General features: G+C 33.9%; 3 protein-coding genes across 3 annotated transcripts; 2 read left to right on the top strand and 1 right to left on the bottom strand.

Annotated features, from left to right (window-relative positions):
• The first annotated feature begins 1,371 nt into the window (after positions 1-1,371).
• LOC147073223 (uncharacterized) lies at positions 1,372-8,164 on the top strand. Its single transcript, XM_085945233.1, has 6 exons — positions 1,372-1,479; positions 3,107-3,515; positions 4,445-4,610; positions 5,783-5,880; positions 6,815-7,046; positions 7,785-8,164. Exons 1-6 carry the CDS (start codon positions 1,467-1,469, stop codon positions 8,049-8,051), a joined length of 1,185 nt encoding a protein of 394 aa, XP_085801359.1. The 5' UTR covers positions 1,372-1,466; the 3' UTR covers positions 8,052-8,164.
• A 3,042-nt stretch (positions 8,165-11,206) lies between these two features.
• P5cr (Pyrroline 5-carboyxlate reductase) lies at positions 11,207-21,521 on the top strand. Its single transcript, XM_085945067.1, has 5 exons — positions 11,207-11,448; positions 13,032-13,297; positions 15,211-15,641; positions 16,827-18,139; positions 18,716-21,521. Exons 1-4 carry the CDS (start codon positions 11,364-11,366, stop codon positions 16,897-16,899), a joined length of 855 nt encoding a protein of 284 aa, XP_085801193.1. The 5' UTR covers positions 11,207-11,363; the 3' UTR covers positions 16,900-18,139; positions 18,716-21,521.
• Polr1H (RNA polymerase I subunit RpI12) lies at positions 20,509-24,647 on the bottom strand. The gene is made up of 3 exons (XM_085945068.1): positions 24,476-24,647; positions 22,436-22,655; positions 20,509-21,623 (listed from the first exon to the last, which is right to left on the bottom strand). Exons 1-3 carry the CDS (start codon positions 24,603-24,605, stop codon positions 21,599-21,601), a joined length of 375 nt encoding a protein of 124 aa, XP_085801194.1. The 5' UTR covers positions 24,606-24,647; the 3' UTR covers positions 20,509-21,598.
• Between the last annotated feature and the right edge of the window lie 1,794 nt (positions 24,648-26,441).

Here is a 26,441-nt window from a genome sequence, read left to right as displayed (position 1 = left end):
ATATTATGTAAAAATAATATCTTTAAATTTCAATAATTCTTAACGCACATATAATATTGTATACTTATTTTACTTATAGTTATAAAGGTAGGTACATAAAAAAATGTTTTTTTTTGTCTATAATTATTCAATATTCTTTCTCATTTATCTCTTTATCTAATTTCTCTGTATTTAAATTTTAATATGATTAACTATAATTATTATAATTTATATGGAAACTTTGCTTGTTGCAATATCTTTTTCTAGTCTATTTTATACATATTTGTAGTCTATGTAACTGTTTGTTTTCCTTAATAAAAAAATATAAACATAATAAAAATAAAATATATTAAGTAGGTACATCATTTCCATCCTAGAGCCGGGGTGCAAAGTTATGAAGCGTACATTCTACACCTACATTCACACCATATGAACCGAAAAGTCTTTTTTAAACTTTAACTTACATATTATCCAATATATAATCAAATTATAAAATCGACCAAGGGTACTTGATGGAATTTGAATTTAAATTCATAAATATAAATTTACCAAATAAACAGGAATTAACTGTATCAGATGACAGTGTATATTCACCATTGGTGGTGTTTGAAGATGCCAAAAGGCGATAGTCGGATCGCAATAAATTACTCAAAAAGAATAGATAAAAACTTAGATCAATTAGAATATACCTAATCAAATATTTTCTCATGTTACTCTTTTTCGAAAAACTTGTCTGGTTGTTCCCGCAGTTTCTTGTATAAGTTATAAAATTCTTCTGCTAAATTAGTGCTTTCCATATTGATTTCATTGGCCCCATATTTTGGTGCAAAGTTTTGCCATTTCAAATAGGAGTTTTCCAGTAAAAACTTTTCTGTGTTTATGGTTTCCTATCCCTGATTTGACGCTGAACACGACTGGACGCGCGCGGGCTACTACGGACACTCTACCCGTGCCCGTCCCCGCGCCAATTCCGCGTCGAAGACGCCCCATGACTACGGCCAAGCGCTTACACTCTGTGACACCCTATGACACAGGACGCCAACATAAGAAATGGGTTAAATACAATCTGACGTCTATAATCTATGATTCAAACACTGGTCGGCTGTCCAGCATTGCCATATCTACTGAAATTTCAGTTCTTTCTAACATCAGTCAATTAATTATGATATTTGTGATGAATAAAAATCACTTTTTATATGATTTTTTAAAAGACACTTGTGATATTATGTCAATATGCACGCTTTCACCATACGCAATCGTTGAATTTCATACATTTTGTCAATCTACCGATATTTTGAAGAAAAAATCAAAATATCTACTGAATTTTGAAAATTTAAGTTGGCAACACTGCGGCTGTCATCAAAATAGTTTTGTTTATATCCTACCGGCGACCCTTTGAAGTGTAATAAATATATTATTATACACTATTATTGCCTGTTAACTTATTCAGGCGGTTAGAAATCATTTCAATTTTTGATAATTAAATCATGGAAGTGGAAGGTAATATAATAGAATGCTATATAATATAAGAATGCTATGTAATATAATAGAATATAATATAACCGCTGTTCTAACCTATCTATCATGGCATGTTGATCAATAAGCGACGATTAATTATCGTGTATAATATTGCTTTAAAGTATCATTAAACTATATAGCTTAATGTATCCCATACTGTTTCCTCAATCCTAATATAATTATTTTTTCAAAGTCGGTGATATTTTCGGTAATTCTATAGTACTACTACTATTCGTTTTTGTGATCGAGGTTTTTTGAGACCAAAAACCATACTAAAACCTACTGTAACCCCAAAAGTAAATAGCTTGTGTTAGATTTTCTGTTGTTTTTCAATAGTTTATGTTAGGTTTTGTTTTGATTTTTTGTCTCAAAACACCTTCACAAAAATGCCGGTGTATACATGGGGTATAATACAGTCGAACTTGGTTATTACGAGGAAGATGGGACCGACTGAATTTGCTCGTTATAAGCATTATTCGTTATATCGTTATATAACATTTTTCGCGCCACATTCTATCTAAGCCATGGCCCCCACAAGGGGGGGGCTGAAGGGGCTCTAGCCTGGAAGCCCGGGCTCAGGAAGGGCCCGGCATGGCGAATCGACCAGATAAATGATTTAAACACACATCACAAATTCTCGAATAGTAAAAAAAAGTCGCCTGTGGCGCATTTATCTTCACTGTTATTATTATTTTAAATTATGTGGTTGTACGATACAATTTTTAATTGTGTATCGATACTCGACAACTTTATAATTCAAATAGATGAATTTAAATATACAAAAAACACTAAATAATATTTTATACACATTAATTTTACCGCGTACACCATTTGGAAAACACTACTGTAGACATGGAGTGTCACACTGCCTTTATCTTTAGCGATATGTAAGGGGCCCGTCAAAAATCATAGCCTGGGGGCCCACTTCAGGATGTGGGGGCCATAATCTAAGCATAGAACAAAAAAAATCTGAAAACCATCATAAAAATCCCCGAAACCAGCATGGCATTCATAAACTACAAAAGAGTAGTTTATTCTAATGAACGCTGGTAGGTACCTACTGACTTCACAAAGCTTGGATTTTTTACATGCAATTTCAACCATATGCGTGGATACTTTTTCAATGTTGTCGGCGAAAACACCAATTAGGTACTTAGACACTTAACTAGTATCATAAACGTAATCCGATCCCAGCGGCATCGGTCTAGTTAACTTCCCGGTCGGACTTTATGGCTTAGGGTCGAAAATATTGTTTTTAAACGATCGACACATTAACATTTTTGCTCGGTATACCCGAGAAGTAGCTCGTTATAAAAGTGAATAAATGTATGGAGAAAATCATAAACTAAAATGTCAACGAATGTTTCCTCATTACATCCGTGATCGTAATAACCAAGTTCGACTGTATTAGCATATTTTCACTTATATTATTAATTACACTACTATTGTCATTGTGACTTATGGCCTGTTGTAGTATTAAAAAGAATATATTATATATAAGGTCTATCAAACATTCACATTAATAAATGACGAAACTCAGCGCTTTCCAAACTTAATGGAATACTATCGCTTTACCAATCTAAATCTAGTATACTGAATGTTCTTTAAGGGGAAGATGTGCCGTTAGAGGCGACAATGCCTGTTGACGATATCATTGACCAAGATAAACCTGACGAGGAAGTGTCAGCCCCTGTTGAATCTGACTTGCCGGAACCGGACCAAGAGCAGGAACAGGGCACAGAGTCTTCTGAGCAGCCAAATTACGGGGAAGAAAACGTGGCCGAAGGCTCTGAACAGCCCAACTACGGAGAGGAGATTGCCCCTGAAGAGAGCGCTCCGCAAGAATCTTCTGAGGCTACCAATCCACAGGACGCGGAGGAGAACGCCACCATCCCTGACGTTCCTGTCCCGACTCCTGCTCCGCACAAACCCGAAGAGTTTTCCGTGGAGAAGGTCTTGGATAGGCGGATAAGGAATTGCCGAGTCGAATATTTACTAAAATGGAAAGGATATTCGGAGTACGTCTGTATTTATGATGTTACAGTATTGCATTGAAGGCCTACATCAAGCTTTCTCCATTATTTGTAATCCATGGTTTTGTAAATGTTAACAAACCATTATCTGTACAGTAAAAATATGTATGTCATTATGATACCATCTTTCTACTCGACATGCATATACTGAAAATATTATTTTTTAAACGTATTTCGTTAAAATAAGATGTACGTGACAATTGCACTTTTTTCAACACACATACATTTCGTATTTCACTAAATATTTTTCTGTAAAATACATTTTTTAAAACTTTTCATTGGAGCTTGTAATTGACTCATATTTGGAATGAATTGCAACATTTTGTCACTTATATTTGCCACAATATCCAAATTCTTTGATGATAATTTATCTTAAGCCAAGGTCTATTTTTTATCGATCGAAAAATACATCCAATTACAGAATGATTTCAAATTATAAAATTTGATTTTATAATGAAAGCCCGCCATTTAAACCTTAAGACGGTACTTCAGTGAAACGGCAAATAATTTTCAACTATAGGTGCGACGAAATTTCGGGCTGGCTGGCAATCGGGGAGTAAAAGTCTAGCTGTGGACACGTCAATTTGTTTTGTGATGGCGACGGGGGAATTAATTCTTAAATTGTGTAAAGATGACTAAAAAACGTTACCCATTTACTTGAAAAAGAAAACATGTCAATGAATATATTATTATTATTAGTAATAAAACAATAAACATAACATTAAATGGACGCATGTTGACTTTTTATGACAAATTATGTTTTGTTCTGCACGCGTCATTTGCACAATCTTCGCGTCGCGTAGTCACAATCGTTTTAGTCCGTGCCCCAGCTGAAGTATAGCTATAACATAATTATGTATTCAGCGTAATGTCACTGCTTGATTTAACAGATTCTGTGTAATTGCCGTTTTCAGTGAAGATAACACATGGGAACCGGAAGATAATTTGGATTGTCCCGAACTTATCTCCGCTTACGAGGAAGCACGTACCAAAAGAGAGGCAGCTGAGAAAAAGGAGAGGAAACGTAGAGCCACGACTGATCCAAAAGATGACCGCTTCAAAAAGAACAAAACTATCGAAGTAAGATTTTAACATGGACATTGTGATCAAATTAATAAATCATTAGAATCACGGATTCGTTTCTATTCATAAATGGATGATGTTCAGGCATATTGTTACTGTACTTTCACGATCTTCCAATTGTTAATTTATACTCGATCCAAATTAGGATGGCATATAGCAGTGGCAAAGGGTGGAGGTAGGCTGTTACGATCAACCATAAATAGTGCACACTAAACTTTGTCTTTCTTTCTTTTGACCATGTATTTCGATCATATATTTTCATTTGTTCTTTTGAATATTGGAAACGATTTAACCGGATGGCTGCCAATGACGTCTTTGGACGTCCCGCTTTAAACAGGATTTTACTAACGTAAATTAATTATTTTAAACATACGCATCCTCAAAATTCCTTGGACTGACCGGGTGACAAATGTTGAAGTTCTCAATCGAATGGGGAAGGACCGAGAAGTTCTACGTAGTATCAAAACCAGGAAACTACAATACCTCGGCCACATTATGAGAGGACAAAAATACAGCATTCCCCAACTTGTCATTCAAGGAAAGATCAATGGGAAGCGTAGCAGAGGACGGCGCCGCATTTCGTGGCTTAAGAACCTCCGTAATTGGTACGAGTGCAGCTCCACCGAACTGTTCCGGGTAGCAGACGACAAATATAAGATCGCCTTGATGGTGGCCGACCTCCGCTAGGGGATGGCACAATAAGAAGAAGAAACATACAAATATGTTGAACACACGACATATATTGGGAATATCGTCACATACTCAGAATTGAAACAGAATTCATTTTTATTTTTTTTTTATTTTTGCAATAAAGTTCGCGGCGTGCAAGGTACCGCCAAACATACACCTACTGGCAGTAAAAAGGTTAATGGAACAATCAACTTGAAATTGCACAAGTATACCGGAAACGGATTACCTAACAATAAAAACATAATTTTAATCCCAATACTTACTATTTTCACCACTATCACGCGAACTTATGGAACTCCCTTCGCAGATTTGTCTCCAGTGATCGTGGGAGTTTTATTAAAAATGTCGGAAGAAGATTCGTTGCTTCTGTACGATGGTATTTTTATTAACTTTCTCAATATCCTACCAAAACCAAACACGGAATATGTTTCCTTTTTTTTATCGATACGTAATTAATTTTTTATGTATTTCATCATCAGGAGGAAGTTAAACCTCGTGGATTTGATCGGGGCCTGGAGGCTGAAAAGATTGTCGGTGCCAGCGACATTACCGGTGAACTCAAGTTTTTGATAAAATGGTGAGAAAATATGTCACAACAGTCTACCCTCTTATGACTAGTAGAGATACCAACAGGCCTATTCCAACATATCACTTAACATCCAGAAAGAGCTAATTGTGTTAAATATATCACTTTATGTATTCTGGTGGTTAATTATGTAAAAAAGTTAACCGTCTGAACTGTCAAAGGTGATATCTTTTAACAGCGCCTCTGTTGGCTGTGCTAACGTGAGAACGAGACAGAGTATGTCAATTTTACATATTGAGATGCAAGATCCGACTGCTTTACTGCAATCGCAATGACATGACTAAAAAATAAAATTGTAGGTTATGTTGATACGTCTGACGTGTCAATACATAATTCTTGTATTCTGCTCATTGCCAACTAGATGGCGCTTGTTCTGCTATATCCGCTTTTGTTCTGTCTTATCCGTTTGGGTTCGGCATTACGAACATATCCGAATTTGACCAACATGTCTACCAACCTAATTTTTTTGCCAACCGTTTTTTGTAAAGAATACTTTCCATGCTAATTTGTAAGAATGGAAAAAACGGAAACGTGCTAAAGTGATAACCGTTACGAATAGACCTGCAAGACTCATAACGTATACATGAACAAAATATGAACATTATATTTTTCTCTCATCGTGCCATCCCTTGTTGGAGGTAGGTTACTATGGCAGTATCTGTCAATCAGATTTTTAACGACACACGTTGAATATAGAGCGAAGCTCACTAAAATCACTGTAATACCGATAATTTGTGGCTTAGTAATTCACAATTATTCAAACAGACGTAACTGTGTGTTTAATTTTTTAGATTATACAAATCAATTGGCAGTGGCTAGTAATTTGAGTTTAAAGTCGGACGAGATAACTCTACATTTGTCGCCCAGTTAGTTCAAGGAAGAACGGTTTTTTTAATGTGTTTAAAATGTTTTGTTCTATTTTCAGGGTTGATTGTGATGAACTGGATCTTTTGTCAGCCAAAGTGGTAAATCAGCGAATACCGGAGTTTGTGATTAATTATTATGAAGAGAAAATGGGCCTGGGTATGGCCCGGCACGCGTCGAGAGTCCCTCGCGAGTTGCCCGATCTTCCGCACCCTGCTGAGACTCCTGAACCCCCAGAACGTCCAACTCTGCAGAATCCCAAGTTAGAGCAGGCGGAAGATAATATATCAGATGTGAGCAAGTTGATAAGTACCTATATAAAATAAATTTTAATTCTATCAGGTACCGTCTTAAAGTGGTAACACAGCCATATCAGATGGTTAATCACTATTAACTCAAAATAAAAATTTCTGGATAAGGGTATTTTTCCGGATAGGGACTCAATTGTTTTCTTATTAATTGTATGAAAAAATAGTTGGAAACATCCGAGGCCGTCTTTTTGAATTATTCTCAATTATTATTCATTGGGTCCAATTATTTGTAGATGCGCTTCATGCTTACATTTGACATATCATTTAATACTCTTTATTCTGGATGAGCTTAGTTCTGAATTTGAACACCAGACGATTTATGATGGTATATCTATATAATATACAGCATCGGTCTGTTTTAACCTACGTTACTATGTTAATTCCAAACATTTCAAATAACACTAGATTTTATACTTGCTTCTTTACTTAGTAATAATATTTTCACATTCTTTTATTGTATTAATTTGTTATATAACTGAGAATTAACTGTATTATGTGTCAGTGTGCATTTGCCATTGGTGAGTGCACATAGTGCCTAAGGATGCCGAAAGCCGAAACCCGGGTTGCAAAAAATTACTCAACCCAAATAATCACAAAACTTAAATCAATTAGAATTTAAATCACATCTGTGTGTGTGTAGTTAGAAATGCGATTTTGTTGACATTAGGTTGGTCGAATGTTTGTGTGCAGGGCACCTAAATTAAGGGTGAATTATTTTAGGAGAACCATGTGACGCATGAATCAGCAGATGAACCACTGGATGAAACCCTGGAACAGTCTGCAACAGAAAACGAAAATGAATCGACGTTCAACGAATCGTCAACGGCAGATCCTGATGGCCACCTTGAACGGATGCCTTCTGAGGATGCCACAGGTCAAGATGCCACTCCACTCCAAGAATCACAACCCGATGATGAGTCTCAACCGATGGAAACTGATTTGGATGCGTCGGTCGATGTATCTCTTGATACATCCATGCAAGAATAAACATACATAATTTTAGACCATAAGTATAATAAGTATATATAATAATGTCCAAATGAACTACAATTATAAAGATTTCTCCTCTTTCTGAAGTAATAAAGATATTACTACACTATATTTTTGTTTTATTCTTTGCATTGTATGTTTCCGGAATCACAAGTAGGGATTTCAAAACCGGTATTCCAGTATTTATCAATACCGAAATACCGGAATCCAAAATAACAGAATTGTCAGTATTAAGAAAGTACACTCGTTTACGTTTTTGAAAATGAATTATAAGTTATGTGCTGCTAAAATGCAAATATATTGAGTGAATCCAACATAGGTTGTATGAATTATCATAATATTATTTTGAAATAGAAAACATCTGTGACAAAGATGTTGATGACAGGTGTTGAATTTGAGAAGCTTTTCCTGCAGCCGGGACTTATTTCCACTTGATGAACTTTTGAGGGCTTTAGTTAAAATTATCAATATATTCAAATTATTTGTAAAAAATCACTAGTTCTACAATTATTATAATCAATAGAGATGGGAAAACTGGTCGATTTTGAAGACTAAGTATACTTACTACCAGTATAAAAAAATACTTAGTATAGAAACTTGTTCCAAAATACTTACTAGTATTTGGAATACTATATAGAGCGTTTGGTGTGCGTATGCGACAAAAGTTTCATACTCAACTGAAATTAAAACCAACTCCATATTAGTATTTGAAATACGTATCGGCTCAGGGAACTCAGACTGTGTATCGGCTTCAATAGAATTCCTAAAAATACGCTGAGCTCCGCTTGTCGAAAAGTCCCATTTATTATAAAATTTTAAACATTTAAATTTATGAGTTGTTTTTCTGTTAGGGTACAATATTCTTGTTAACAAAAATGAATGACAGTGATTTTTTTTTTTTAAACAAGTTTTGAGCGTTCATATAACAAGCTTAAGCCTGTGCGTCATCTCACCACTGTGGTGCGACACAAAATTTATGACTTATTATTCATACATTCGAACGCAATAGACTAATAAATTAAAATATAACTATATTCAAGCGCTATCTCGTTCGCGCGCATTTAGTGTCAATAGTGTTGAAAGTCTACCAACTGGCGAGTGCACAGAACAGCGACTCGCGATGATATCATCACAAGTTTTTTGGAATAAGTTTATTAGGCCACACATACTGAGTATGGGTAGTTTCATCCGAAACTTTACACAAACTGGTGACAGTATTTCCAACTCACCTCTAATGATCAATACATTTTTTTAAATATCTTTTAAAAGGTTTTTGCTATAAAATAATATTTTTTTTAAATTTTAACAGCTATATTTATTGATAAGCACCTACTTCTGTTTTTTTAATGTTTAAGAAATACCGGTGTTCAATAAGAAATACCGAAAAACCGGTATTGACATTTTCATTCGGTATTGCGATCCCTAATCACAAGTCTGGATTTAAATTCATAGGTAATTCGGAAAATGCAGTATATTATTTACTGTTTTAACTATCAGCTGATGTACAGTAATACGCTACTCTGACACTCGGAATTACGCGGTTCTTGATTTTTTTCTTGCTATCTTCAGTGTTTTTCTTGCTGTAACCAGAAAAACACATGACAATTTTATTGCAAGCTTGACAGAAGGTCTCAGCTCAATTAAAAAGGGCTTAAAAAATTTAAACTCCAACAAAGAACACATCACAGCCACGAATAAATTCTGCATGAAAAAAGAAGGCAATGTGTTGTTTGTTAGATTTTATGAAGCCATCGACATCGAAATAACTTTCTTACGTAACTCATTTATTTTTGTAATATTTTGTACATACTTATTCACTGCTGACTAGTTAATTACCACAACACGATCACTGCTAAAGACACGCCTGGCGTGAAGCAATTAGCTTGATAATTAAATGTGGTAATTAACTCATTAGCAGTGAAAGTATTAGACGCCTGGCGCGTTTTTAGCGGTGAAAAACTTAATATAAATATAATTAATAAGAACTGCAATAATTTGATTACATATTTTTCTTCTATACTAGTGTTTTTGTTAGTCCTTCGTCCCAATTAAACAAAATCTATACGTATTTATATGTAAAGTTGTCCCCCCAACTTGCGTGAATTTGACTTAAGCGATTTTCATCGGACCCATCTATCGCGCAACTTTGGGGTATTACTGTACTTATATTGTAATTAAATATGTGACAGTAAAGCTGAAAGGACTCATTGTCTACTATTTAAATTAGCTGCAATTCATTTGTGGCAAATTTCAACACAACTTTAGATTTACTGAAACAGATAAATCCATGAATTATTATTGTTATGCCGAATTTATGAAGTTTTAAATTTGAATGGCATAATAAATGACGATATGCTGCGGATGATAAGAAAAATTGAGAAATGGGTAACGCAATCTTGAAGAAATGATTAAATAAGGCATGAATCGTTTCTCAACATGAAATTTAATCATAATTATTTAAATATTAGGGATGTTGATAGCTTCACTAGATATTTAGATGAGCAATCACAATAATATGTAATTAATTAATATTGAAAAGTGCAAATGATGACTGATCTACAATCTTGAAATATTAATTTTGCTCTGAATACAAAATCCACCACACTACAAACAAATAACATTAGGTACCGTGAGGTTTGATAGCTTTGACATGAAAGAAGACATCGTTGGAGATACACTAACTGAAAGAAAGGGATGCAATAATTGGCTAGATGTAAGTACAATTGACAATAGCAACCGTGATAATAATCACGTGAGCCCTACCTAATTCTGCTCATGATTAGAAGTGGAATTATTAAATTTGTGCATATTCATTATTAAATAATTCCATTATAAAAACGTTCCAAAAATGTTATATTATTTTAGTACTAATATTTTTATAGAGCTCAAATTTTTTGATCACAAGTTTGTATTGTTTGATAAAATAATTTTAATGCCTTCAAATTGGAAACAATGTTATTTACATGCAACCTCAGAAATTTGTATTAGTAAGATAAAAATAATAATAAAATTATAGTACCTATTGTTGGAATAATTTGGTTAAATTAATTAAAAATAATTTTTGTCAAGGAATTAATAATACAAATTAAGGAGATTTTATTTTTGGTGTGAAACTGTCACTAATTGATCAAGTTTAAACAGCTGACAACATTGTTGTATAACCTGTCAGTCGAAGTGTCAGTGTGTTATCTTTTAAAAAATACATAATATTATTTTAATCTTCGCTAGTAGTCAGTCGGAGTTGTGTGACGTTGTCTTTGCCTTTTATCAATAAACTTAATAAAGGCGGGATAAATTTATAATTTGAAAATGTCAGCTTTATCTGGTTTATCTATAGGTTTTGTTGGTGGAGGAAATATGGCCACTGCTATAGGTGAAGGAATTTTAAATAAAGGTAATATATTTCCCTTCTTCCTCGTCTTCCCTCTCATGCCTGGGTATCATGATTTTTTTAAACCCTGCCTTCGAATTCTAGATAAGCTTTGTCTTCCTTCCCTATGATTTGTAACCTTATTGGTGAATTTCTTCACAACCTTACCGTCGTTCGTCATCTGCCCCATTTGCCTGGTACGTACCATCCCCTAACTGAGGTCGGCCACCACCATTATCATCTGCTACCAGGAACAGTTCAATGAAGCAGCACTCGTACCAATAACAGAGGTTCCTAAACCACAAAATGAGGCATCATCCTTTATTACACTTACTGTTGATCTTTTCTTGGTAATTATCCCGCAGATGTCCGCATGAGCTTTTATATACAGTCGAACTTGGTTATTACGATCACGGACATAGTGAGATCTCGGATGTAATGAGGAAACATTCGTTGACATTTTACTTTATGATTTTCTCCATATATTTATTCACTTTTATAACGAGCTACTTATCGGATATACCGAGCAAAAATTTTCTAAAACTGTTAATGTGTTGATCGTTTAATCCCTACAGCGCAGACGGCAGACCTGTTGTGTCCTTATTAGGGGGCCATTAGATATAAATATCATGATATATTTAAATGTGGTAATCAAATAGTAATTAAATGCTCCACGGTTTAGAAATTAAAAACATTTTCGACCCTAAGCAATAAAATCCGACCGTAGACCGATGCCGGCGAGATCGGATTACGTTTATGACACTAGTTAAGTGTCTAAGTCCCTAATTGGCATTTTAGCCGACAACGTATCCACGCATATGGCTGAAATTTCATGTAAAAAATCCAAGCTGAAGTCAGTAGGTACCTACCAGTGTTCATTACAATAAACAACTTCTTTTATAGTTTATGAATGCCATGCTTGTTTTGGGGAAAAATTCTAATTGTGTATTTTTGTTTGAATTGTGACTTTTTGTGTTATGTGACCGCTCATTTAAAAATACCTATTCTCTGATATAACGAATAATGCTTATAACGAGCAAATTCAGTCGGTCCCATCATCCTCGTAATAACCAAGTTCGACTGTATTTTTTTTACGAAAACAGTTTATTCCATGTAGACAATAATTATATTAAATACTTTTTTTCTGTCGGTGCAGATGCTTTTCAATCCAATAATTGTTAATTTAAAATTTGAAATTCTCTTACATTGTGATGCATCATTATCATACACTAAGATTATATTAGGTTGGGGTAGGTTAGTTTGGGTTTGGTCTAAAAATAAAGTTATAAAAACTCATGCGGGCGTCTGCGGCACATTTACCCTTTTCTTTTCTGTAGTTTTGTCTTATCATAATGTGCCCGAGGTACTATGGTTTTCTGGTTTTGATACTACGCAGAACTTCTCAGTCCTTTCCCATTTGATTGAGAATATCAAAATTTGTCACCCGGTCAGTCCAAAGAATTTATGAAATGAATCTGCTGTGCGCAATGGCTTATTTAATCATTAGTGAGGCTCCGTCTTCTATAAAGGATTTAATTTTCAAAGTGATTACCTCATTTATGAAATTAACGATAATCTTGCTTCTCATGTTATTGTCTTTTTTCTAGGATTATGCAAACCTTCAAAAATGTGGGTGTCGGGACCGCACATAAAAAATTTAAGCCATTGGGAAAAATTAGGAGTAAACACGACAGAAAAAAATGGCGAGGTTGTTACCAATTGTGACGTCATATTTCTGTCCGTGAAACCACACTTGTTGGACACAGCGATTGAGAATTGTTTCACAATGATGACCCCTGGCAATTCATCTTCATTTAGCGATAAATTGTTTATATCCATTTTAGCAGGCACCAGCATAGAAACATTAACAAAGGTAATAATTGATTTTGGAAGATATTTTTCCTATCTGAAGAATTGGTATGCAAGATTATCCTTTTTAAGGAATGATTATATTATATCGACTGTGGAAAGGAAAAAGGGCGTAATCCACACGAATCAAATTTTACAGGAGACACAAAAACATTTTTGTTATGGTTTTCGGTCAAAGTTAAAATACAAAATAGACATAACCTTTAAGTGCATGATAATCAATAATTTGGTTTTATGATTTAATTTAAAAAAAAAAAACAACAAAAATGATGGTTACGTCGTTTTTCTCACATCCTTCTTTTTTTTAATTGCTAACTAAATTTGGATAATAAATCGGCATTTGCAGCTTACATCATTTGAACACAACGTGCATTTAGTCGTGTACAACGTTATTATACAATAAAACCTATTTTGAAAAAACTGAGGGTTACGCACTTTTTCCTTTCTACAGTCAAATTATATAAATTAATTATAGTTTATTACTAGCCTAGTAATAATTTGACCAGAGTCGTTTCCATTTTTTTTATTAAATGAATAATTCACAGGATTTAAGAATGTTGGATTCTTTATTATAGAAACAATACAATTTTGAATAATCTCGGAAACATATATACATATTAGAAAAAATGGTAGAAATCTGTTTACTGGAAGCCAGACGGGAACAGCGACAATTTTCATAGACGGTTTCGGCAAAATTCATGAATTGAAGAACGGTAACCTAACCTAACCAAACAAATAATCCAGTATATCGGCTATTTTCAAAATTTGTTTGCCGCTGGCTTCCACTAAACAGACAAGAACCGAAAAAATTCTAGAAAATAAAGATGGACCAGGTGGGACTCGATCTAATGTTTTTCACTTTTGGGGTGAGTGCTTTCGCCCCTAAGCTATAGATTCGTTTATGATTTGTGTGAATTATTTCTTATACCTTATTTACGTTTAACCTAAGATACTTTAAATTCTGCCAATAAGAAGGCATTGTTACATTCAAAAGGTTGTGAATTTTTGTTAAATAACAAAAAATGTGTTTAACAAATGCGAGTATATTAAGACTAAAATTTGGAGAGATCCTGGCGCTGACTAGGAATCAAGGTAAATACCTATTATTGGATTCAAACCACAAAAACCAGTCGCGGATATTAGCGAAATTTGAGAACCGTTCAATTGTTTGACTATTAGTTTGTCGTAATTAGGTAGAATGCAGTTGGCTAAATTGATAAAGCACATTAACTGGAACCCGATGCTGGTTCGAATCTGGTCCGGTATCATTTTTCTGGTGGATATGTTTCAGTGGTGTTTCCAAATTATGTAAGTTCCAAATGTGTGTTAAATATTGACCGTAATGACTATTAGTGTGTATGTAGCGTAACACTGGGCTCTGTTAGTACAGTGATGTGCCCTTTGACCACGGCCACACTAAGATAAAAATGTTTTGGTACAAGTGTAATAGAAGTCTCTTACATGGTGCATCATTATTTACAAGAACAATCATGTCAAATCTCAAATAACAGAATGTAAGTAACCGAACCTAGACGCCAAAACAGGCAGTTTTTTTTATTTACAAACAATTCTGCCAACGTGGAGAATATTAATTTAGTTAACAATGTGATCTGGTTAGTAGTCTCTGATAGTTGCTTGTGGGTTCGATCGCGCGACTTGTCAAAAAGAGATGTTTTGTGTGTGATCCAGTGTAGAGAGAAAGTGAGAAGGGAAAATGGCTAACCACTTCTTTAATATAACCTCCGCTTTGTAGTGGTTCATATTCTCCGTGAACATGTTAATTTACTTTTATAAATATGTAATTCATTCATACTTAAAGAGTTCTGGATTTGCTGTCAAATGTTGTACAAATACAAAAAGTTTAATGACTTCCTCTAGGTGATGAGAAATAATTTTTGAAACTCTTCATTATTGCAGAAGCTTTCTCGTTTCGAAAGAGCTCGCATTATAAGGACTATGCCCAATACTCCCATGTTACTAGGAGTCGGTGCTACAGTCTATGCCCCAGGCCCGAGTGCATTGGAGAGTGATAATACAATTGTCGAAGCAATACTTGGCAGCACAGGAATTTTCGAACAAGTTCCAGAAAGTATGATAAATGCCATAGGAGGACTTTCAGGGAGCGGACCGGCATTCGTTTACCTTATGATTGAGGCACTGTCGGATGGCGGAGTAAAACAGGGAATCCCCCGAGCGATGGCCACAAAGTTTGCCGCGCAGACTGTCTTGGGCGCTGCGAAGATGGTCCTGGAAACTGGGAAACACCCAGGACAGCTCAAGGACGAAGTGTGCTCTCCCGGTGGGTCAACTATCTGCGGTATTCATGAACTGGAAAAAGCTGGCACCAGGTAATAATGCAGTTTCTATTTGAGATATTCAAAGTGAATGAAAGAATGGTTTGCAAAGTACAGTGTAAATGTTTAAATCAGTTGAAAACCCTTTTAGTTATGTACATAATATGGCACAAGGAATGCAGCTATCGAGACCTGCTTTCCTCCACCTGTATTGCTAGGTTTAAGGATCTGACCAATTTAAATCTAATATTTCGCTAGGTTTATTTCTTAAAAAGTTTTGAGCAATTTAATGTTAACACTATTTTTTGACGCCATTACCACGACATCCCGAGTCGAAAATTTTTTTCAATTGGCAGCTCAGGAAAACAGAAGAAAGGTTTTGAATCGGAAAATTTTCACTGTAAAAGAATTTTTATACACCAAGAGCACTGTGAAACAAAAAAGTTTTAAAACCACAGTTATAATAAATTATAATCAACCAGTAAATTTAGAGATAATTTTTTAGATCAACACAATATTATTATTCTTTGAGGTTGCCCTTATAAATATACAAAAGAGATCTTTTGTGGTTTATTTGTTGCAAAAAAAATAACTATTATAGTGGAGAATTTGAATTGACATTATTAAACAAGACCCAATTAGGAGGTTATGGTTATTATTGCTAAATTTCAGCTCCCTACCTTAGATGCCATCCACTGGTTCAATCTCGAATAGCCTAATTGAGATAACATACTGAAACTAACCAATCAGGGAGCAAATATGTCAAAATCATGATTTTTCATACACCCAGAGCATGGCCCCTACATCCTGAAGTAAGCCCCCACGCCAGGATCTTTGGCGAGCCCCCCTACCTATTGCTACTATTAAAGATAGTGTGACGATTTACAGTAGCGTTTTCCAAATGGTGTTCCAGTTAAAATTAAGGGTATTGTCAATATATCAATAATCAAAAATTGCATTGCAAATGTTAAAACCTCTCAAGTGAAATAGCACTGCAGGCAACTTTTTTTCTATTAGAGCAAATTAGTGAAGTGTGTTATCTCACTTATCTGGTCGATCCGCCACGCCGGGCCCCCAGGTTTGAGCCCAGTCAGCCCCCCCCCTCCTCCTTGTGGTGGCCATGCCTCTGTTTGACATTCAGTTGTAAAAAAATCTGTTCATGAGACGACTAAGATCCACATCGGATTCTAGTTCCAATGGAAAAAAGTGTTTTAATTAAATCTGTCTTAATTTTTACAGAGCCTCATTGATTCGGGCCATTGAAGCGGCCGTTGAGAAGTCAACCGCCATGGGGAAGCAGAATAATTCTTAATAAAACAAAATAGTTCATGTTGAGCTTATATAAAAGAATGTATCTAGCAATAAATTGTTAAGAAGAATAATGATTATTCCTGAGAATGGAAAAACAAGATTATACAACATCTATATAAAAAAAAGTTAAAATTAGTGCAGGTAAGAGAAGTGCTTCACATCAGATCGGGAAATGGAATCGGTACCGAACTCTGGAACCCCTAGTTATAATTATTTAGACTAGAACTCTTGATTCTGAATTTTGAGAACCCTGAACCGGAAACCCTTAGAAATGACGGTTTTCATTGTTCTATTATTTTTGGTCTTCATACTCATGCTTGAACCAGCCATTCCAAAAAATAGTAATTAATATGTTATAAAAAACCACATTAATTAATAATCTACGAAACTCTTTTTACTGAATATGGTGTCCATATTTTCCTTCTGATAGAGATATCTTAAAAATAATATAGACACTTACTTTTTGAATGTTGAAATAAAATTTATCTATAGCTAGATTGAAACTGAACCTTGGAACTAGAGTTCTAATTTTTGACTTAATGGAACCGAACATAAACATTGAGGGTTCTTACAGCTCTGCATCACATTATAAAATCTAATCTTCTGCTTGAACTATGTTTAAAAAAAATATGAATATACATAAAAGCATAAGGCACCGGCTTCACATCCGGATTCGATACCCAGTCACGATACTTCTACATACATGATTTTCTCAAAGATAAGATCTTTCACTGCTATTACTACACAACTGTTTCAATACTACTACGCTAGATACTACCACCGGGCCTTGGTGCAAAATCAATAAAAGATTGATTTACCAATATTCTTAATCTTGTAATACTTACCTTTTCCTTGTAACCATTCATTTATTAATTGGTCCAAGAATCTCCATTTTTGTACAGTAAAATCTAATTCCATAGATAAAATTGAAAATAAACTTTTTTAATGGTTTTAAGTATCCATTCCTCCTATGTTAATTATTTGTTTATGATTATTATTTTATAGGTATGTACACATTTATTATAATGTATGAATTTTATGAAATTAAAAACCCATTGTTACAATTAAATAATACTTATTTGTATTACAATGCACTTCACTATTTTTAATATTTTGTGGATTAAGTTTGATAAAATACTGTTATTATCTAACTGATGAGTAATTGTGTTTATGCGGAGAAATTTATTGGAAATAAAGATGGGATGTTATACAGTGATGACAAACATTGATAGTAGCCATCAGTGGCGAAGGGTGGAGGTAGGCTGTTAAGATCCGCCATAAATAGTGCACATTAAACTTTTTCAGACATACATATTTGTTTTCATTGAAATAAGACTACAATTTACAGAAAGTGTTGGTAAGTTTTTAAAATTCAATTAAACCCTAAGAAACCAAGCCATAATAGATAATAGTCAAAAAATACATGTCTATCTATAAAATTATGCAATTAAATCATACATAACTTTGAATATTTTATAGATAGAATAATATTTTTTATTTATTATAGTTTGGTTTAGGCAGGGCTTAATGAAATAAAAAAATGAACCAAAAATATGTGTAATATGTATTTTTAATCCAACGAAAACAAATAACTATGAATGAAAAAGTGTGCACAATTTTGTCGTATCGCCCAAATTAGACCAAAACTATTATGGTTTCGTTTAGGCAGGGTTAAATTGATTTTTAAAAACTAACTAACACCATATGTAAATTGTAGTCTTAGTTCAATAAAAACAAATACATATGACTAACAAAGTTTAGTGTGCACTATTTATAGCGAATCTTAACAGCCTACCTCCACCCTTCGCCACTGGTAGCCATACATTAACAACAACGATGTTGAAGATTATGTCAATGTCCAAATGATTTGACACTTACTAAAGCAATAATGATTAAAAACACTAACTATTTATAATGCGTGACCATTACGTTTTTTACCTTTACGTAAAATTACTTACCGGTATTTTGATTGGCTTTAAACCTTAAAAATATTAGGAATAAACCCATCTGCACGATAATCAATTGTTGTCATTTTTACTCACAGCAGCTTTAAATCCTTTTTGCGATCTGTCTGACCATGCCTTGGAACTGGTATGTGTGGAATGTATATATTATGATTCGTCCGTATAAACTATTGTCCTGCAATCTGCTCGAAACTTTGAAATTAAATTTAAATATTTGATTCTTATGAATCAAATCGAATGTCATGAGTTTCCATTAAAGCTTTTCTCTTGTCAGTATTTTACCACGTTTTTATTAGCTCATATTCTTGTTTGTCCGGTACAGATTTTTTCCTGTGTGTCCAGTACATTTTTTTTCTTGTTTGTCCAAGATTTGTATTGGACGATTGAAATTTTTTAACTAACATACCAACTAGCTAGACATTTGAAACTTTTGAATATATCAGAACACAACGACAATACATACTTTTAATACTTTTAGCCATTTTTAAACAGAATTAATTCATTTTCAGTTAATTCTGTTTTGTATTGAAAGTTATTATTGTCGGTTGCTAAGGAGGTCCTATAAACTAAATTATTAATGTATATGTGCGTTACTATGGAAATCAATATGAAATGTCAAACTGACATTTCAATATTCTATAATATTTATTCAGTATTTCTATCAAGTACAATAAAAAGTTTTTATTAATACATAGAATTGTCAAGTTTATATGATTCAACAGAAAATTTAAAAACGTGGTATATAATAAGTTATCTTGTAATTTTTCCATTTAAACCCTAGTTTCTGAACATTTCTCAATTTTGACACCGAGCCTCTAAAATTTGTCTTTCACTAATTGTGCATGTATTTTTTTTCTTGTCGGCAACTGGTGGGTTTTTTTTTATGGAAGTTATATATTTTTCTCTGAATGATGCAATTATCAAAATCATTAACAGCTGTTTTTTTATGTATACTTTTCCACTTTTTCTTCGGCGATGAAACATTTCCCTTTCTTTTTTCTGCATCAATTCTTTCCACAGACGTTAGTAACTTCTGCTACACTACAATATACGTCTTTCGCTTTTGTGTGAAAATTCTTCAAAAATTCTATTGCATTAATAATAATTTCTTTACTCTGTCGATTCAAAGGAATACCATGTCCAATTTTTTATGATATCGTAGAAATATGCGGATAAAGATATTACTGGTAATAATAAAAATTAACGTAGTTAGTTGAAAATTAAAAAAGAAAATGTCCGAATAACGTGTATATTCAAGCGCTTTATTTTAGGCCACGTTGTTATATTAATAATAATTTTGACGTCGGCCAATGAGGGAGCTAGACTGCACATATTCGTATCAAGCAAATTCTATCGGATAACAAATATTATGTTGGCGTTAGTGACCGTCTTTTTTTTTATTTTACCTCTACTTGTCTAAATGTCATCTCCAATTGGAATTTATAATTATTAATTTATTGTTAACACTAGCAACTGAGCTTATATTATGAATCAATCAAATCAAGCACCAATACGATTAAATTGGTAGATGAATCGTTCCATGTAATTTATTGCTATTTAAAGTCGATGATTGCTCACGACAATCATGGGATCTGGTTGAGTCTGTTGGTGTAAATAGGACTTCAGAGAAATAAAAATACTAGCTTGCAATAATTATGCAAAAATTTCTTTATTAAATATAAGTTTCTTCAATCTCCCTGTGTTTAGTACTATTTAACTTATTAAATACTTAGAGTGCAATGCAGAACCATCCGTCATAACTAAAACAGTCTTTGTGAAAACACTATGCAGAATCATTAATGTAGCCCGTCTTAGTTAAGATCGTGTTGTCTATGGTTGACTGCATCTAAAGCCTCAATTACATTGAGCTTCTTTACGAGCTGTTTATTGGCGAATTTAAAAGCGGGCGATTCAGCTACTGCGATTTGATGATTACACACAAAACTTTCCATTCGCTGAAAAGCCACAAGCCAGCCACTATTTTGACGGAACGTAGTTCGTTTTTTTACCGGGAGGTTGGCACTGCGCTCTACTGCGCAGACGCAGTAGGCCCACACCCCGGCGTGTAGCGTGTTAAGTTGACCGGCTTTCAACTTTTCTCGGTAGAGTGGTTACAACCTGCTTATTAGCTTATTCGATGATTACACTGGGCGTCTTTACAGGCAGATTGTAAATTCGCCAATAAACAGCTCGTAAAGAAGCTCAATGTAATTGAGGCTTTACAGACCTACAAACTTATCTGAAGAATTGATGTGGGAGCCACAGTTAAAACTATAATAGTATATTATATTCTCTACCGCTTCCCAAATATTATAACTTAGAAAATATTCATACATTTTAGATATATATTTTTCGCAGCAAATATTTTCAATCAAATTTCATTGCTTCCGATGATATTTTGACAGCTGTCAGCGGGTCACTGCCTTCTATACCTTTTTCTGTAAAATTTACTCTCACATGACAGCTCGTTATGTATGGATATAGAAGGCGGTCATAAAATCCTTGCCATAAGTAGTCTATGGTTAAGGAATCCTTTTCGGTGACTTTATAAGATAAGCGCGTAATCATTGATTGTGCATTGTGCTCTAAGATACCAAATTAATTTAAATTCTAGTATTCTGTTTGAATAGAATTTTAATAAACATTCATGGAGATCAAACATTCAAATTCTGTTCTTTCAAATAATCTTGAAGACGTCTCAATATATATTGTAGATAATCTGTCTTTATACGCTGACTATGAATTTTCTGTTTCCTTGAATCTGAAAAAAAAATATTTACAATAAATTAAATGAGTTAAATCAGTTGAATTGACTTTTGTCAATAATTTTTTGTATGTTCATTCTACAATTTAGAATTCTTTTATAACAAACGAAAAAATACACTTTCTTTGACATTTTTCATTTCACAATATCAGCTTCAAATTAATGCAACAGATTTTGTGTTGTAAGAATTGATGACGAGCCACTTTTCAAAGAGTATAACTGAATAAATGCTCACAAACACCCTTGGCTTGGGAATAGAAAACTTGTGAAATGTCTCCTGCTAGTTTAGTCAAATCTAGTTTCAATGTATTGCTAGTGCGTAACACACACGATGCTGAATGGAAAACCGCCCTTCATCTGAGACGGCTCTAATAAAAATGCTGTCAATTAGGGATCATTTACTGCAGCGTTCAGTTGTCACAATAATATTTATAGTAGTCAAACAGATGTTGAAATATTGAAAACAATTAATAATAAATCGGTAAAATAATAAGTCATAGAAGAGATCTTATAGCTACTATCAACCGCAGAAGAGCTTCATACTTCGGTCATATTCTCTGCAATGGAAAGTATGATTATTTACTCCAGCACATAATACAGGAAAAAGGAGAGAGCAGCGGAACTGTGAGTATAAGAAGATTCTCTTGGCTAAGCAACCGCCATAAATGGCTCAATGTCCAAGGTGTCAGGGATCTGATACGACAGGCCCACGATAGGGAGGTGAACTGCAATTTGGTCACTAACCTTAGACACCAAAACAGTCTGCAATGATACGTTAGCATTCATACGTCATGTGTTTTACGACTTACTTGCACTTTGTACATGTATAAAATACGGTTTGGCCTTCGTCTGCAGATCTCAGTTGTACTGTGGCGTATGACATTTTGTCATTGTCGCATATGGGGCAGCGCCTTTCAACTACAGGCCCATCTTCATCGAATTTTTCGGTTTTAATCTGTTCTCTTTTTACTTCTCCTTTGTCTGCTATATTAAAATTCAACGTATATTTGACTTTCATATCTCCAAATACTGAAACAGTGAAGAGTCATAAATTAATTGTAAATTTTATAATATTTATATTATATACGTTGTATCAGCTGAAACGGTAAGGGAATTTGGATGTTGGTAAATTGAAAAATCTGGTGAGTATCATTCAGCTGATTAAAGAATTATTAAAAACATTCATTTTGGTTTTTGATCTAAAAATCGAAAATAATCCGAAACTAATAAATTTAAGATTTTAGACTCAAATCGGTATTTGAGAAAGTAACATGATCAATGTTGACCACTGGCGTTAATGTTGACAATTAATTAAACCCATGCAGGGCTATACCAACTAGATAACGTGTTTCCATTATTTTTCCGAATCCAAAATAACACAGATATCACTCAGATCAATTCTATATGCAAGGTGGTTATCCTAATTACATGTTGATACTAGCCAAGTATGAGCCATGCCACTGGCGTTTTTTTTATTATGTCAATTTGACATTTTTTTACCCTTAAACAGTGGAATTATGTATGCATTATATCTCGCTTAGTAATTATTGTATTATACCTATAATATGGCATTTATAGTATATTATATTACATTGTTTATTCTACATTGTACAAAGGTACATTGCCATTTCGTCGCTGTAGGATTGGTTTCTCGAATAGACCAAATGTTCAGGAGACGAAAAACAAATTTCATAATCCTATATTTAAATACATGGAGATATTTAAATTGTTATTTTTACAGCATATGAATGATGTATTCATTACCATTATAAAGTAATTTACAGAAAAGGATGGTTCTAGTCCATTTAGATACAAAAAAACATCCTGCATTAATAGGTCGATTTCGACAAAAATAGATATTCGGCAAACCAATCCTATAGCGACGATTTGTTGAACATATTTTGCGAATATTACTGACATTTGATAGCTTGCGGGCATGTAATACAACACTTCTCAATGTTAGTATTAATTACCCAAATCACTGCATCCTGAAAGTTAATAATTGTCGTCCTCTATCTCGCTCTAACAAGTTGGCGCACTGCTGTGCGGACTACCATTAAAAACTGTTACACCTGACAGTTATTATCTCGAGATAATTAACTTTTGGAATACGACCATAGCATATTTATAACTATATTTTTATTGATTTTTTAGTTATGTTGGAATAGCCTTGCAGATCTTCTGTCTATTTGGGACAACTAGGATAGTATAGGTAGCCCAGCCCTATGGTAAGTTCAGGGTGCTTGATGTCTGCAAAATCTTTCATACCTTTTATGTAATGTATATTATGTAACTTTAATAGACAACATTTTCTATTCGATACGTCATAATATTCAAAGCATGCAATTTCATGTATCCACTCGAAATCAAAGTTATTTATACTCTCTCTCTATTAAGTTACATTTTGATGAGCTGACCGATTAGACCCTGCCTTGACCTTTAGCCAATTGGCGATCGCACTCTCAGTGTTGACTTACGCCGACTGTCGTGGATACAAAATTACTATGCCTCTATCAAATTGAGTTTGAGCCACGTGTAATTTGGCTGAACTCATTAATTACCGTTTGTAATCAGTGCACCGACTATGAGATATAATCGGACTATTGCCATTTAATTTGTTTGGCATACTTTAACACACCAAATACTTTTGTAAATAATAAATCTATATGTAGGTATTGAGAATTAAAACTAGACAAAGACGGCTCGAAACTATTGGTTGGATAGACCTGGCATTTTTACTGAAAAGGCTTGAATATAAGTGGCAGCTTTAGTATTTAAATACCATTTGTAGGTACTTTGTTTGAAAAACACCTGTAAGTACCTATACTGAAGATTGGAAAATAAATTACCTTCAGTTCCATAAGTTTCTTTGCATAAATAACATTCAACGCATCCCTTCTCTTTGAGTAATGGTAAAATCGAGCCACATTTTGGGCAAAATCCTGGCGAAGCCTTAAAAGAATTTTTGATTTCTTCCATACCTATTATACAAAGTCAAATCAAACAAATATATTACGCCCTGTCAAACGTCAAAACCATGCGGTGGGAATACAAGTATACAAACCAGTGTTGCCATATTTTCAAAGTGGAATTATAGTACCGAGCCTCCAAAATTATTTCGGCAAAAAATATAGTACGCGTTGAATGACGATACTTCACTGCATTTTACAAAAAATTACGCGTAAAGTAATTTTCGTAAGTCATTTTTTTTAGACAAAAATTAAAATGTAAAGTAATTAACGTCTCGTTTTTTTAGACAAAAATTCACTGTTAGGTGATTAATGTCTCGTTTTTTAGACAAAAATTGAAATGTAAGGTGATTAACGTCTCGTTTTTTAGACAAAAGTTAAAAATTTACGTATTTTAGTTCTCCCGAACAGCTTTAGCGCTATTTTTTATCTATTTTTCCGAAATTTCAAAATTATAGTAGTTTGGGCGTACTATACCTGTTTTATATCGTACATAGTACGTGGACCAAAATTATAGTACAAATACTATAATTGTGTCGCTGAGTTTCAAAAGCCGCTATAAAACTTTTTCATTATGTTGAGACAATCATTAAAAACTTTTTGAACTAAAAAGGTTTTTGAATGTTTCAGTAGTGTTATTTGATAGATACATTGACTTTGTTTCATAAATGACAGTTAATCGTAGCGGATTTTGATAGAGGCCATAAAATTTTCATGTACAGATTTTAATAACGAATCCAACGATATATAATATATATTATATATCTTAATTATTTCAAAAAAGTGTCATAGCGGGTTTTGAAATTTTGCGACACAATTATAGTACGGTTGGCATCACTGATCAGTGTTGCTATCTTTTTGTCATGAAATTATAGTACGCGGTCAAAGAAATTGTAGTATTTCAGCAAAAATTATAGTACGCGTTGTCATTCTGTTGAAAATGTATAAGTTTTTTGTTTCTCACAAAAAAATAACAGAGAAATCGAAAAATTCCGATGCACTTTTATATACGTTTCTTAACTCTGCACTCCGAATCTAGGGTGAGACAATAATGTAATTATTATTGCAATATATTCTAAAGATATTTTTTTACATATGCTATATACATATTTATTTGTTTATTACTACATATTATACTATCTATTACAAGTAAATATCATTTTAATACCTCCACGTTTCTATGTGTATGGAGGACCCCTTTAGGGTGAAGTGCGAGCGAAGCTATGGATGCCACATTCATGTTTCTTATAGTCCGCTAAGCCAAATATCCGTCTATCGCCGCTCGATCAAATAAAATGCTCTGTACTTTTATTTATTAACAAAAAATGTACAAATTGCTAGATAGGTGAGATAAAGGTTGGTCATGCGAAATTAGTATGATCGAGACTCGAAGGAAATAATTTTAGTTTTTAAATCGTATTTATATTAAGATACCTAATGTTGTTTCTTTTGGGCTCGATTCCCTCGAAATCGGTGTAGCTCTCAACTACCTGGCTAAAATGTGACTTGGACGACCCTTAAGGTAAGACCCAGGTAAAGGCCAAGCATTCTGCCGCGGGCGAGAATGACAGAGAGGGGTGAGCGTTCAGGGGTAGATTGAGAGGGACAGCGATAAAGCCAAAAAAAGGAGGCATGGCCGCGGCACGCGGTAGGTGTCCAATCTGGTGAGTCAGTAAGCCGAAGCCTTTGATCCGTGATGGACTTCGTGTCCCGCTTAGAATCGACTTCGCGAAGAATATAATTTGTTGCTGTTTACCTACTTTTTAAAACGATTTCTGTATCGACAGGAATCATTCCGGTTAGTCTACACGTGTTTACTACATACCAATTTCTCATAGCAATTAAG

This window comes from Rhyacophila brunnea, unplaced genomic scaffold, assembly GCF_057557595.1.
Source record: "Rhyacophila brunnea isolate RB1 unplaced genomic scaffold, BYU_Rbru_1.0 scaffold_18, whole genome shotgun sequence".
NCBI lineage: Eukaryota > Metazoa > Arthropoda > Insecta > Trichoptera > Rhyacophilidae > Rhyacophila > Rhyacophila brunnea.
Note: the sequence above shows the minus strand (reverse complement) of the source record. Positions and strands in the feature narration are given on the sequence as shown.